The sequence below is a fragment of the Anguilla rostrata genome, chromosome 11 (genome assembly GCF_018555375.3).
Source record: "Anguilla rostrata isolate EN2019 chromosome 11, ASM1855537v3, whole genome shotgun sequence".
Taxonomy (NCBI): domain Eukaryota; kingdom Metazoa; phylum Chordata; class Actinopteri; order Anguilliformes; family Anguillidae; genus Anguilla; species Anguilla rostrata.
Genome location: NC_057943.1, coordinates 16,519,313 through 16,533,713, shown reverse-complemented (window position 1 = coordinate 16,533,713; position 14,401 = coordinate 16,519,313). Strand labels below are relative to the sequence as shown.

General features: G+C 38.5%; 1 protein-coding gene across 3 annotated transcripts in view; it reads left to right on the top strand.

The window, feature by feature from the left end:
- Window positions 1-14,401, top strand: part of cacna2d3a (calcium channel, voltage-dependent, alpha 2/delta subunit 3a) — a 182,387-nt gene that overhangs the window by 107,523 nt on the left and 60,463 nt on the right. For 2 of the 3 annotated variants that reach the window (XM_064298291.1, XM_064298290.1), the window contains exons 12-14: window positions 3,761-3,839; window positions 6,389-6,522; window positions 12,697-12,714. In XM_064298291.1, coding sequence (XP_064154361.1) covers window positions 3,761-3,839; window positions 6,389-6,522; window positions 12,697-12,714 — 231 coding nt within the window. The remainder of the gene's footprint in view (window positions 1-3,760; window positions 3,840-6,388; window positions 6,523-12,696; window positions 12,715-14,401) is intronic. The other variant, XM_064298289.1, reaches the window with a different exon arrangement.

The following is a 14,401-nucleotide window of genomic DNA, read 5'->3' as shown; positions in this document are numbered from 1 at the left end:
ACCAGTGTGCTATTATTTCAGTCAGATCCCTTTAAATCACTTATCTTCACTAACAATCAGAGCTTGTCCTCAGAGCGCCTGTCACCTGCTCATTCGCATTCAACTGCAACGTGGTTCCTATGAGCCTGTTTTATCACACATGATTTTCCACCTCCCATCCCTCTGCTCTGCACCAGATGCTGTATCAGACAAATGAATTTAATAAATTAAACCAAACTTTTTACAATCTATATTTCTCAACAAAAAAAAAAAACAGTCTGTAAAAGCTCACATTGATTTCAGATTTCAGTCTTTCATGTTTGTGGCACTGAAGTCTTAGTGCTCTGTTGGTTTTTTTTCAGTCTGATAGATGTGGAGTTTCTCAATGGAACTCATGCTTAAACAGCGGCAAATAGATATCAAAATGAAAGCAGGTTGTGGATATTTTTTGGAAAGAAACTTTTTCTGCTTTCAAATTGCTTAAAGAGTAAATGGGACTAAAACTAGCAGAATGATTTTAAAAATATTCCCCAAACAAAAAAATAATTTAAATATGAGCCTTCCCGGGTGCTTGTCCCATTACTTGTGGAGTTTCCCAAAATGACAAAGATTATTAGCTCCCTCAGAGTGAATGTAGTGAACCTACCCACCGGTGTACTTATGCAATGGTTATCAGAGATGATGGATGCCTGCTCCTGTTGGGTGAGTATTTCCTTCAGAGTTCATAGGCCTTATAGAAAGCTTTTGTCCCATTTATGGTCTCAACAGCACTTTATACCCCAATAAATCTTGGAGATTTGAGGAGGAGGCCCCGACAATAATGCATCCGTCTGCTGGCATTTCCACTTCACAGGCAGGGAATAATGAGGCAGAGATGGCCCATCTGGCCACTGTGTTTGGGGCGAGGAGTACCGGGGAGGGGGGTGGCAGGGGTAAGGGGTGGCGGGGGAGCGGGTGTGCGCTGGGCGCCCGCTCGGGCATAACAAAGGTCATCGCGTGTCACAGCCATGAGCGATTGCAGCTCGAGCTGTGAATGACAGTGTGGAATGGAGCCATTTATGAGCTTTTATCATTGTAATTACCTTTAGTACTCCCGCTGTAGGCTGCTCTGCACACTCAGGCCTGGATTTTGGGAGATGTTTTCGCTGTGTTTTAACCTTTTGTGAGACAGGACCAATACTCTGAGGTCAGATGACCACACTGTTGCTTCTAATTCCACCGAATGCCCATTTAGTCATCTTCATTTCTTTTTTCCTTCTCCCCGGTCTGCTTCTTCCTCATCCTTGCCTGCTCACATGCAGTCTTTTTTTAACGTGTGTTCTTGGAGGCGGTTCATTTTCTCTCTCTCGCATCGTTGTGTAAATTTAGTTTCATTTAATTTTAGTTTAGTTTAATTTTCAGCTTGACATTTTCAATTATTAACGCATTCTGTATTTGTTTTTTTTAAGAAACATATTTTGAGGCAACTGTATGTTATGTATGATTTATTTTTCTTTCTTTTTAAAAAAAAAAAAAAAAAAAAAAAAGGCTGCTGAATGAATTGTTTTCAAGAGTGCTCTGAACTTTGAATTACAGCTAAGGTAGCCCAGTGCAGCCCTGTGTTTGATATGGCATGCTAAAACAAATGGAACATGAAAGTCAAAATCGCTTCTTCATATTTAATGTCTTGCTGATCTTATTTTTCTGAGTGGGACGAGGTCAGTGATGCAGGTCAACAGTGAAACTGAAAGAGCTTTGTTTCGGAAATGCACACAAATTTGAGCAATTCTAGTTTAATTTGTGCTTTTTGTAAGTATCTTGTTTCTACGCAGCTTTTATTATTTTGTTTGTGTAATGTTCATTCACCTGCTATGTCTCTGATGTGGCATTGTTGCGATAATGTTTTCAAGAAATTGCATCGAATTGGTGAAACCTCAGTAGACTCAATACTAGTAAACGATTCTAAATCGTTTACGATTCTAGATCGTATTGTTTCAGGGCTTAGCAAGGGGGACTGTATTTAAAGTAAATGTGAAATAATAGTAACAGATATTTGAAGATACAAGGGACATAGAACCTGCATTAGAACTGAAAACCACCATGGCAACATAGAACTGCCTTTTCAGTTTATTTATTTATTTATTTATTTATATATTTGTTTGGGGGAGTGGTGTTCCACATTCAGCATTTTCTTGGAGTGATTTTCTATGTTCCTATGGGAGAGAAGAAAGGAGAGGAATCAACAGACAGAGAGAAGGGTGCAGACCTGTGAAATAGTTTTCCCAGCATGGAGATTTTTTTATGGTGAACTGTGGCAAGTGGAGCAGCTGTGACCCCCAAAGCATACAGGCGACTTGCATCTGGACAGGCATGAGGCAGAATCGGGCAACCCCCTGCACTCTGACTTCCATCTGCCAAGTGGGCAGCTGGCACTGCCCCGGCACTCTGCAATTTGGGTGATGTGCTGGCGAGGAGTGAGGCAGCAAGCTTTTTGTGGGATGACACCTCACGAGAAGAGATCTGATGTGATTGGCTACTTTCCAGTGGGGGGTCATGCTGCTTTTATAAGCAAGTTATGAAAGTTCCATTTATTTGCAATCTGAAGAGTCTAATTAGAACCTCTCATTTCTATCAGAGAAACCAATGTGCCAATGAAGGTTAATATGCGGTCCCCAGAGCCTCTTTCCCTTCATAAGCATTTGCAGACAGAAATCAGGTAACAGTTTGGAACTAATTAGCCCTATCTATTAAATATTTATTCCATCTTCGTTACACTGCTGGAGACTGCTCACATTTCCGGGCTTTTTGAATCGGGGGAAACAAATGTGAAATCTTTGGAACCCAGCATATCAGAGGTTATTCCTATGTGTATGTACTTTCTCTTACTATATATTTACTGTGTGTCTGTGTGTGTGTGTGTGTGTGTGTGTATTTATGTATGTACGTATGCACACGTGTTTACATGCATACGTACATACATAGTTGCATACTGTATCATGTATTATTTGTATACCTTAACTGTGCTTTTGTATTAGCATAAACATTATGTGATATATACCTTATAACCAGGGTGATTTACTGATGCAAAGTGGAAAAAAGATGCCATTTACTGAGTGCAAGTACAGCTACAAAAGCATAGATTACCAACAATGACAAAAAATAAGCTGGCAACTCAGTAGAAGCGGGTGAAAGCAACCCAATTTGCTGAAGTGTGGATTGAGTTGATTGTATCATTGCAGCCTCCACTTCTTTTTTGTAACCTGGTTTAAACTGCCCCTTTATGTACCTGTCTGGCGTGAGTTTGCCTATTCTTCTGAAGTTCTAGAGGTATTTTTAGCATATGAAAGGGCTTTAAATGATTTTATTTTACATAAATGATGGTTTATTGTACATAAATCTTTCGGATTGCTGCAGTTGCATCTTGAAAAGCAATGGGATTTGTTTATGACAGACTAATATTGCATGGCTCATAGTACGCATGCAGTTTGCGTGACAGCCGAGTACTTCACTGTATATTAATTTTTAAGAGCTTTCATTTCTTTTTCTTCTTCTTATTGCCATTACATGATTGTTACTATTGTTGATGCTGTTGGACCCTTTCATTGCTATTGTTTTTATTACCCATTATAACTTCATAACAAATCTAAACTTTGATTCACAAGCATAAAATGTCACCACCAGTAATGGAGGGACTAATCAATGTCGGTTTTCTGTATTGGCATGATGTTCTATGAAATAGCTTCGGTCCTGAGGACAGATTATTATGCCTAACATCCTAACATCTAATGCCTTTCTTCTGCAGGTCCGCATCTTCCCCTACCTAATTGGTCGAGAGTCTGCCTTTGCTGATAATCTTAAATGGATGGCTTGTGCGAACAAAGGTTTGGCTTTTCTTCTAAGCACCACATCATGCCCTTTCTAAACACTTGTACAGATTTTAATGAATCTGTAAGGAAATGTTATGAAAGGGAAGTAAATTACATTTCTGGCACTCAAGCATCTACAGTGACATTTTAATCCTATTTCATATACATACTTAAATGAACAAAGTGCTGGGCATATTGTACCGAGCTCAAATTATAGAGCTAGAGGGTTGGCTTCCTAAAATGGAAACATGAAAATGTCCCTTGTCTTTGTAAGGTTTGTTTCCTGTCTGTGTAGGCCAGTTTTGCTTATTTAGTCTTTGTGTACCTGCATTTTTGACCTTCTTTAAGTAAGCAGACCATGGCTCTGGGCAATGCAAGCGTGGCTGCAGGCTACTGTCTGTGGTGTAAGGTCAGCTGACAACTGATGTTCATTGAGGTTATATCTGTAAACACGTACATAAAAAATGAACAACAGTCAAAATGATTGATATCATTTGAGATATGATTTATATCAGTAATATCAGTTTAAATGATCATAGGTGTAAGGTAAATATACTGTAAGCATGTGCCTTTATGGCAGATAATGAGTATGTTTGGCAGGGGCACCTGTGCTCCCCCGTAGTTGGATTTTCTTTGCGGCGGTGGTCACAGTTGCATGCGCCTGAGTTGAGCTGATTGCGGCGGCTGTCTGAGCGGATGGCGGGGCCGGCGCTGCATTGCGCCGAGTTGCGCTGTGTCACACCGACTGCACCAGGACGTGGAGTATGGGTGGGCCCTGCTGAGGAGCTGCTGCCAAGGTCGACGACCCCAAAATCAATTTCCCTGGCAGTGATTTTCCCCATGGATGCACAGGGCTGATGAAGGCAGTGCACTGGCTTTCCAGCCCACTGGATATTGGACAGGAAAGTCCTTGCCAGGAAAATGGATCATGGGGGAATTTTAGCTGGCCTTTTTTTTCTGGATCCCTTTATATAGCTCATATCTTCTGCTTGTTCTTTTGATTTAATAAATGAACTGCATGTAGGATAAATGTAGAGGACAAAGTCAGTTCAAAGACCCAATTGTGTTGCTACATGAAAAGTCAAAAGGTAAATTTAGTGCTACAAATAGAAAGCTTTCTTAATGTACACAGCTGATGTTGATAACTATAATTACAGTACATTGACTTATCAGTTGTCAGGTTTATGTTTTAGGATAGCTGAATGCAATTTTTTAGGACTGGAAAGGAATTAAACAAAACATTCTGACTGGGTTTAATGCATGAAATCATAATTCATTACGATTTTCATAACATTTCTTAGTTTAGTTTAGTTTAGTTTGACAAAATTAAAACACATGTATCAAAAAGCATGTGAAGAAATTGCCAAGGATAACACGAAAAAGTCCTGGACTTTATTTATTTATTTATTGTGGTCCTTGATGTTCCATTTTTTTTTAACAGTAAACAACGCTAAATACATATATGTATGGATTATTTGGTGCAGAAGTTTTTGTTTTTTTTATAAAATATAAGAAATCATTTCTGATGCAAGTTTCTGTTTAATGACACTGTGGCTTAGCTAACTTAAATGTGTGTCATCTTTTCACGAGCAGTGTTTATGTATGCATTAAACTAAGCTATCAAGGCTCGTACTTTTCATTACAAATGCTATTTAAAATAATTTATCCCTCTCACTGCTGCACAGTGTAATTACAATTTACATGGAAAACATGCTTCTCCACAAAAGAATTGGCCACCATTACGCATCATTTTAAGATGTATTTTACAGTTACATTTATATAAAAATTTGGTTCAAGCACAAGGTGATGAAGTGTTCACTGTGAATGCACCTCATAAAATTCTCATAATTGAAAATGGTAAGCTTTAAATTTGTCTGGCCTCATGAAATGCATATTAATAGTGTTATATGATTCTGTTCACTTCTATTTCTGTTTACTGAACCAGTTTCTGGGACAGACTAGTTTTTTTAAATAAAGATTTGCCCTCTCCTTCAGTACAGCAGTTCTGGAGAGTGAGAAAGGCCATTTGTGAAATGCTGTCATAACTGCAATGTTTATCAACCTGCACTCAAAAAGCTGTTTATCATAGCTTGTTAAATTGTTTTAAGGTATTTGATTTGTAAGCTTTTAGCAAGTCCCAGTTTTATAAAAACTGAGCATGTGTGGTTAGAGGTAAAATAATTCATATATATTTGATTTTCAGCAGAACACTCATATTTGATGCCTAGGAGTACTTCCAAGCAACTATACCTTTGCATGCTTTTGAACAGCCAGTTCCATTACACTACTCCACGCAAGCACAGGGGTTTGAGGTATTGGTCTGGCAAGTAATGTCCCACAGAAATGAATAATAATTATATTACATTTTGAACATGTTGTGTATAGTGTATGTTTCATTTTTTACTCTCAAAAAGATACAGTGAGACCACTGCTTTTTTCATTCCTCTCCATTTTAATCCACAGTGTATGGCAAATGGATTAATAGACAGTGGATTGGGAGGATTTTCCAATGATATTATACAGTGCATATTAGAATCAGTGTGTTTCTCTCCATTTTGGAACAGGGTACTTCACTCAGATCTCTACGCTGGCAGATGTACAGGAGAATGTGATGGAGTACCTTCATGTCCTAAGCAGACCCAAGGTGATTGACCAGGAGCATGACACGGTCTGGACAGAGGCCTATATCGACAGCACTGTGAGTATCCATGCTTCCGCTGACAAAGCCAGCTACACACCGGCTGCAAATGCGACTGTGTGTTTGAATGACATTGCGCTTAGTTCATTTCATAGTTACGGATTTCAAGTTTGTGATGAGTCCAATTATTATGAGGATGTGCGTCTCTGCATACTGGGTGGATCCCTCTGCAAGTTTTATTGTGGACGTAAATCTGTCGTGCTGATTTCATTTTGAATAAAGGTAGCTCAAAGGTGCAAAATTACAAAAAAATATGTATTGCTTTTGGAATTCTTGGGCTTTCATGCACAACAAAATCAAGACTGCTGGCAAGATGTGTAGTCAGAGGAGATATTGCCTCTGACAATGGGAACAAAGCCCAGCAGACTGCTGAAGAAGGGCGTGTGAAATTGGCAGAGTGCACCCATCTGAGATATTTCCCTCTTTTCCGCGGCGTCCGTTCACACGCGCTAGCATCTGTAGATGGCTCACAGTGCCGTGCGGTAATTTGCGAGCGGCGTTCAGCCGTGGTGATAAAAAAAAATATGCTAATACGGCGAGGAAAAAGCTTTTAGCTTAGCAGGAAAAAAAAAATTAGACAAAAGGTTTCGTTGCAGAAGAGGAATGCGGAGGCAGTGGCATCTGCGTTACATGTACGGCGTGACGGAAAAAAAACCCCCGTTGTTTGGACCCCTCCATCCCACCAGATGGAGTCATTAAATTTAATAGCCCCATGAGTGTCTAGTAGTAGTGTTGAACGCATGTGAAACATACTGCGACACTACATGTTGTCACCCGTGGCCATTGAAGTCCTGGCACGGAGCTCTCCGCCCCCCTGTTGTCTCTGTCATCGGCTTCTGCACGTTTGTCACATCGGGGCAGAGAATACATACAGGCACGTGTGCCCCTTGACGTTAAAAGGACAAATTAACCCCTGAAGATCTCCATTTATTGCCCCTGTTTCAAGAGTCCCCCCTCCCCTCTCAAATAGCACCGTTCCTGTAGAGACAGAATATTAAGCTGATGTGACATTTATCAAACTGGTATTTACAGTGTGCTCCGTGTGTGGACTTTTAGTTAATCTCAGCATTGTTTTTTTGTTCTTTTCTTCACCATTGTCCAGTCAGAGGGTTGTAAAAATGCATATTCCCTAAGTAGCCAGCTTTCCAGCCAGCAAGTTTTCTTTGATGGGCTGAAAAAGCATTTAAGTTGGATTGATCTTAATTCTGTCAGAACAAACTTTTGATGATTTGGCGTACAATAATATTTTCTGTTCTCATATTTTTCACATTTTCCCAGCAGTAATATAGCCTACAGCCAAAATCTTGTTTATTTATTGTAAGTACAAGTACAACACAGTGGAAGTACTTTGAATTCTGTGTGCCTAAAGAGATGGTTCCTTCCATCGCAAAGATAGTTTCCATCGCATTAGGTTAAATAATAATTGATTAGTTAAAAACAATTATTAGTTAAATGTATAGTGTTTAAAGTTAGTTATATAAATAGTGTTTGTTTGCTCAATAACAGTTAAAATGGCATGACAGCCTGCACATTCTGGTTTGGCTGCTGTAAGGTTTTCCCTCTTAGTCCTCCTCTTATTGTAGGACCACAGTGGGGATAATACTGGGGCTGATCCATTAACCTCCATTACCTCTCTCTCCCCTTTCACCAGCATTGAACTAAACCCATATGGCAGTTGATGTGTTTAATCAGTTTGAGGGTCTTCCCTATGGGCCCTCAGAGTTTCATTAATGCACTTACACAGTCAGCAGAAGTTGGACCTCTTTTTTTCCTGGGGCAACAGGTTGGGAATGGAAATTATTTATAATTAAAATATATATTTACTTGGCATATGCTCCTACCTGAATGACTAGGCCACTATGCTAAGATACATATGACACAAATGCAGAGTACAGGTGGCAATAGGAATGTTTTTGTGTTTTGTGTGTGTGTGTGTGTGTGTGTGTGTGTGTGTGTGTGTGTGGCACGCTATGCTGTTGAAGCATCCGAGAATGTTAATATGAGTGATATGAGCTCGTTTATATGAAACACTGCCATAAGGTTTGTTTTCATGTAAATGTTTCTCATTGCTTTAATTACTAATCTCTGATTGCCTGAGAAGATGACAGCTGGTCTTGTTTAGCAGTTAAATATGCTGTCGTTGGAAGGACATGTATGGTCCAGAATTTACACCCTCTTGTAGCAATGCAAGATGCATGTTTCCTGTGAGATTTTGTTAGGTATCTGTTCTGCCTGTATCACATTTTGTGAAAGCCCATTTCAGGTTATTTAGAGCCGTTTTTTAGCCTTTACATTTTTTGAAAAGTTTGCTTTGTCAGCATTAATCATTCATTCCTTTGTTGCCTCTTTGAATTAATAAAATCCTTGCATTGCAATGAGAAAAATATAAAGCATGTTACATTTTGCTCATGGGCAAAAAGATATCATGAAAAGCTTTTCTATACAAAATTAAATGTGTCCTGTCAGGTTGAAAGGAAGTGTATGCAAGCTTGTTTGACTTCAAATGACTGATATTTGTTCTTTGTTCATTTGCTTTTGTGTCTGTGTTGCATCTGAAATTAAGTGAGTTTGCCTGGAAATGAATCATTACTCTGACCTACTTACAATTAAGAATTCAAAACCTTGTTTCCAGCAGAGTTTATTTGGTTTTTTAGGGTGCAGAGGAATTTAGTGCAATGCTTAGTTTGGAAATTGGTAGGTGGGAAAGGGATTTTGTGCGTAAGAAACTTCAGTCTCACAAAGTTGATTTTAGGAAAAGAAATAATGTGCTTACGAAATGTTTACGAAAAGCTAATATAAACCTATTTACATTATTGGTATGGCATTTGAAGTCCATTGTTTCACTGAACAATCACACAATAGAAATAAAAAGGAAAACACAATTAGCGCTTGGTGATAGAGCTTTTTCAGGACTGCCTGACTTCCTGTGACATTAGCAGGGAAGCCACTGAATTCAGTTAACTTTTGCCCTTAAATTTTACTCAAGCTTAAATGCATCGGCTGCTTTTTTGAGTTCAGCAATTTCCTAAATTAATGGAGTGTTCATAATACAGAAATTGGATATTTAAACACTATATTTATTTGTATGTTAAGGAAAATAATGACAACATCTAGATTACATCCAGGGGTATGTCTTAGTGCCTTTGTGCCTTTCAGGATATTATTTATTTTAATATGCACAGAATTGTGGGTACATGTATTAGTCCAAAGCAAACCTATTTTGCCATTTTAAATGACCAACCCTTGCCCATAGCAATTTAGCTGGACTGTGATTTTGAGAAGAAAGTGTTCTCTCTGCGGATGGTGGTGGGGAAGGGGAAGTGAATTAATGAACACAGCTTGGGGCTGGTAAACTGCATCATATTGTGGTCATTGTGGAATTTAAAATTTCCATTTTCTGCAAAAAACCATTACAACATATTATAATTCAGGGAATATTATTAACTCCAGCTTTAATTTGCTATTGTGATTGAAGTTAATGTTAAACTTTTAGCAAGTGTGTCGTGTTCACAGCAGTAGGTAGCTTTGGTTGTCAAAGTGGGCAGTTCTTTCCCCATATATTCCCGTTCATTAATATATAATTGGTATGTACAGTATAGTACTATATACATTGCCATGAAAAAATATTTGTCCCCTTTCTGATTTCCTCTATTTTTGCATATTTGTCACACTGAATGATCAGATCGTTAGACACAATGTAATATTCAGGTTCTTTTTATTTATCTAATTGTTTTTGCAAATTTGAGATGAGCATTGATGTTTCTCTTGGTTAGCAGTGCTACTTTAATTTAATTGCTTCTGCCTTGCTACTCTCCCATAAATCCCATTTTGCCCAGTCTCTTTCCTATTGTGGAGTCATGAATACTGACCTTAACTGGTCTGCAGTTCTTTAGATGTTCTTCTGGGATCTTTTGTGACATCCTGCGCCCTTGGAGACATTTTGTCAGGCTGGTCACTCTGGGGGAGATTCACCACTGTTCCAAGTGTTCTCCACTTGGAGATAATAGCTCTCACTGTGGTTTGGTGGAGTCCCAGAGCCTTAGAAATGGCTTTGTATCCTTTTCCAGACAGATATATTTCAAAAACTTTTTTTCTCATCTCTTCTGGAATTTTGTTTGATTGTGGCATAGTGTGGTTCAACAGGGCTGGCTATGTTCAGTCAGCTGAATCAAATTATCAATTAAACCTGCTTAATTAGTTGATTGAGTAAGTAAAGGGGCACTTACTTTTTTTGCTTGGGTGATATTGGTGGTAACTATTTCATTAAATAAATGAAAAAATAATTTTAAAAATATATTTTGTGTTTACCCTGTTTCCCAATATTACATTTTGTCATTGCAGGATCTGAAACCATTCAGTATGACAAATATGCAATAACAGAGGAAATCAGGAAGGCGGCAAATACTTTTTCACGGCACTATATGTATATCATGGGCAACAGGCAATAAAGTATTTTCGTTTTCTCTGGATAAATAGCCTTGTCTGAGCTTTCTGTAACATAGCACTGGCGTTCAGTTTACAATCCATTTTGTCTGCGCATAATCTTCCTTCATTTTAGCAACACTCATCCCCAGGAAATTACAATTGCACCAGGTGACAGAAAAACTGTATTTCATCCCTGTCATCAGCATTTGAAATGCATCCCAGAATTCTGAAATCATCCAGAAATTTCTGCAGATGGTAGAATGCCTGACCGTGCCTACACTGTGATGTATACAGCGGGAATGAACACGAAGATAATAGTGTTCCTTGGGGTGCAGTAGCTTTCATGACAATTGTTCTTACTAAGCTTCAAAAATGTTGGTCTGTATATAATATCATCCTTAATCCATGAAAGCGCATATCAGTGAATATGCGGCATGCCTCTTCATTCTTAACATAGTAAACAGTCTAAAAGTTTTTTGGTTTAATAACTTTTTTTATATTAATGCGCGGTGTAATTCTGCTTGTGAAGTCAGAGATCTACTGTAGTTAAATGTGTGTGATTGTTATCAAGATCTTCTTGTTGTGATATGCAAAACTTCACCCTGGCTTTGAATTATTAATTAGGGGGGAAGGATAAATATTGTCTTGGGGAAGGATAAATATTAATTGACTGCTTATTCCCCGCTGTGTTCGATTGGTTGATTTTTCCTCACCCTTCCCCTGCTGTCACCCACTTACTGGCCCCATGTGATTGGGAGGGTTTGCTCCCTTCCATAAGCCTCTGTGGAAGGTATGTTATTCAGAGATGCACTCTGATTGGCAGGGTCTCCCAAAAGAGTGGGATCCACAGAGCATATATGTTAGTCCACATGTAATGAAACTGTTTTAACATTTCATTTGTTGAGTTCATTGATAACCTGCATTGTTTTTTTTAATTTTTGGGGTAACCCATTTTATATTGCACTGAAGTCGGCTCCATGAAGAAATAATTCAAATTGATTTAATTTAAATTTTAGAGCATGTTTCTGATTGTCCCTGACAGTTTTTATGTGCGATGAAGGATATGTAAAGTTTTGGCAGGTATAGGGTATTGGAGGCTTTGTGGTCTAAAGCAAGAAAGGCAGCTTTTACATTATGTGTCCAGAGGCTGTACCTATGAACAGATTAGTATTCATTCACAAACATAAATATCAGTCCTGATACCCTTTCAGTACGTCCTTCCTTGAGCACAGCAGTTGCGTGCACCATTTGAAATCCCAAACCATAATGATATTAAATGTAATTTTTAAAGAATAATTGGGTAATATGGATACATAAAACCTCTAGAGGCATGAAGTCTCTGCACAAGCTACTTTGGAGTTAGTTGCGGTGTAGTTTCTGAATCAATGAACTACACTTCAACTAATTTTAGCAAACTCCTGAATGCCCCATGTAGGCCACCATAAAGTTGGCGAGTCACCAGCAACTCCCTAAATGTCTGAAATGTCCTTCATCACACACAGAAACTCTCAATTGAAAACATACTCAAAAACTGAAGTGGCTGCATGTATGTAATGGGAATATATTTTCTGAAGTGAAGTGATCAGAAAGTTGTGCTACAAATGATCTCCATACAGTGGAATGCCTCTCTTACAAGGTCTTGTCAGTCACAGCTCACGGAGGTGACTAAATGACTTAAATAAAAATGTCACTTTGGGTTCCTCTCCAAGTTATTGATGTTCTCTTTTTTTCTTAATCCTTTCTCTGTAGCTCCCTCAGGCTCAAAAGGTAACACTCTGATCTTCATCATGCTGTGTTGCATCTCCATGCGTGTTGACGTCATGCACAACATGCAGCCTGTGTGGCCAATGCTGACAAAATTTGTGATTTTGTATGGTGTGTGTGTGTGTGTGTGTTTAAGATTTCTGTTTTGATTTGTGTATGTTTGGTTTGTCCAGGCACTTTATTTTACTTTATTTCTTTTTTTGCAGCAGTTATTGAGTTCTGACCTGGATGTAACATACAAACCTTCCTCATGCCCCTTACTTAATACACAGTGTTGTGGCTTTAATGTTGCTTTGCAGATCTCAGACATTGGCACATTACTTCTTTCAAGTGACTCTTTTTTCTACATTTTGTACGTTTACACTTCTGTTCACATTGGTACTGGAAAAAACTGAGCTTTTAGCTGGGGTAAAATATGTATCACTTCTGACTTTTGTCTTTTATATACTGCAAAATAGTATTCTCCTAACAATACAGTTGTATTAGTATTGTACAGTAGCGTTTAAACAAGATTTATTTGTGTTTGCGGTATGCTCTGTTTTTGGCCTCGTTGTTCATGCTTTCCAGTAGGTGTCTTTGTAACAGATATTTGGCTTCAATTCAGTCAGTATTTGTCCTTAACTTGGACTTGTAAATGCAAGTTTTAGTATTTATCTTCACAAACACAATTTGGTGCCAAAATGAACTTGACAAACCGTGTTTCGCGAAGAAACACTTGCGCATGCTTGGAAGTCAGTTGAATGCAGATATAACTTGTGTGCCAGTGTCAGTGTGGTGGTCACAGAACCCTGCCTGACTGCCTGGGCCCTGCCTCACTTGGCTGTCCAAGGTAGGAAGAGAGTACACTTTCACAGGGTGCACAAATTGCACTTTAACAGGAAATTGGATGCACTGCTGTCCTAATGAAAAAAAGCTTCAAAAGCTTCCCTTAATGTGCCTATTAATGTACTTTAACGACAGGGTTTTAGGGACTGAAATGTGTCCTATGAGTGCTTATTGTGTGTTTTATTATGATTAATGCTTTCATGTGCTGCATAAGGGCATCTGCTGGGTGACTTAATGATAATAAGTATAATACAAAACCAGAGGGTATTTATGGGAAACACTGCATTGACTGATACATTATATTAGAGGCAAGCATAACTAGCAATTTGACAGACATCTGCATTGCCATATGTTTGAAATTCTACCGCTCAGCAAATTCAATCCCAGTGTCTATTGGATAATCACATATCTGTCACGTCTGTGCTCCAGTTTCATCTGTACACCACTATCATTTCTGAGTTAAATTGTTGTTCACTGTATTTGTGTATCCATATGCATTTCTGGCATATTTGAATGACACCCGGTCTCACTATTCTTTTTTTTCCCCATTTTTGTTTCACTCATAATAATTTCAATGAATCCATTGATAGTAAAATATTACACAAAGCCACTGACTGAGCTGATTTCATTGTTTTAACAATGCAAATTGTGTTCAACAAAATGCTGTCAAAAATAATACTCTGCTGTTAATACTGAATGTATCTGTATCTATTGCTCTGTAAGTCAGTACGTAATATGTGGCTGATGCTCTGTGACTCAGAGCTGAATGTATCAATGGCTGCAGGTGTATTAATCAGTGCTGAATTTGTTTGTGGCTACAGGTTTTTAAGTCAATGATGGATGCGTCTGTTCTGAATGTGTTTGC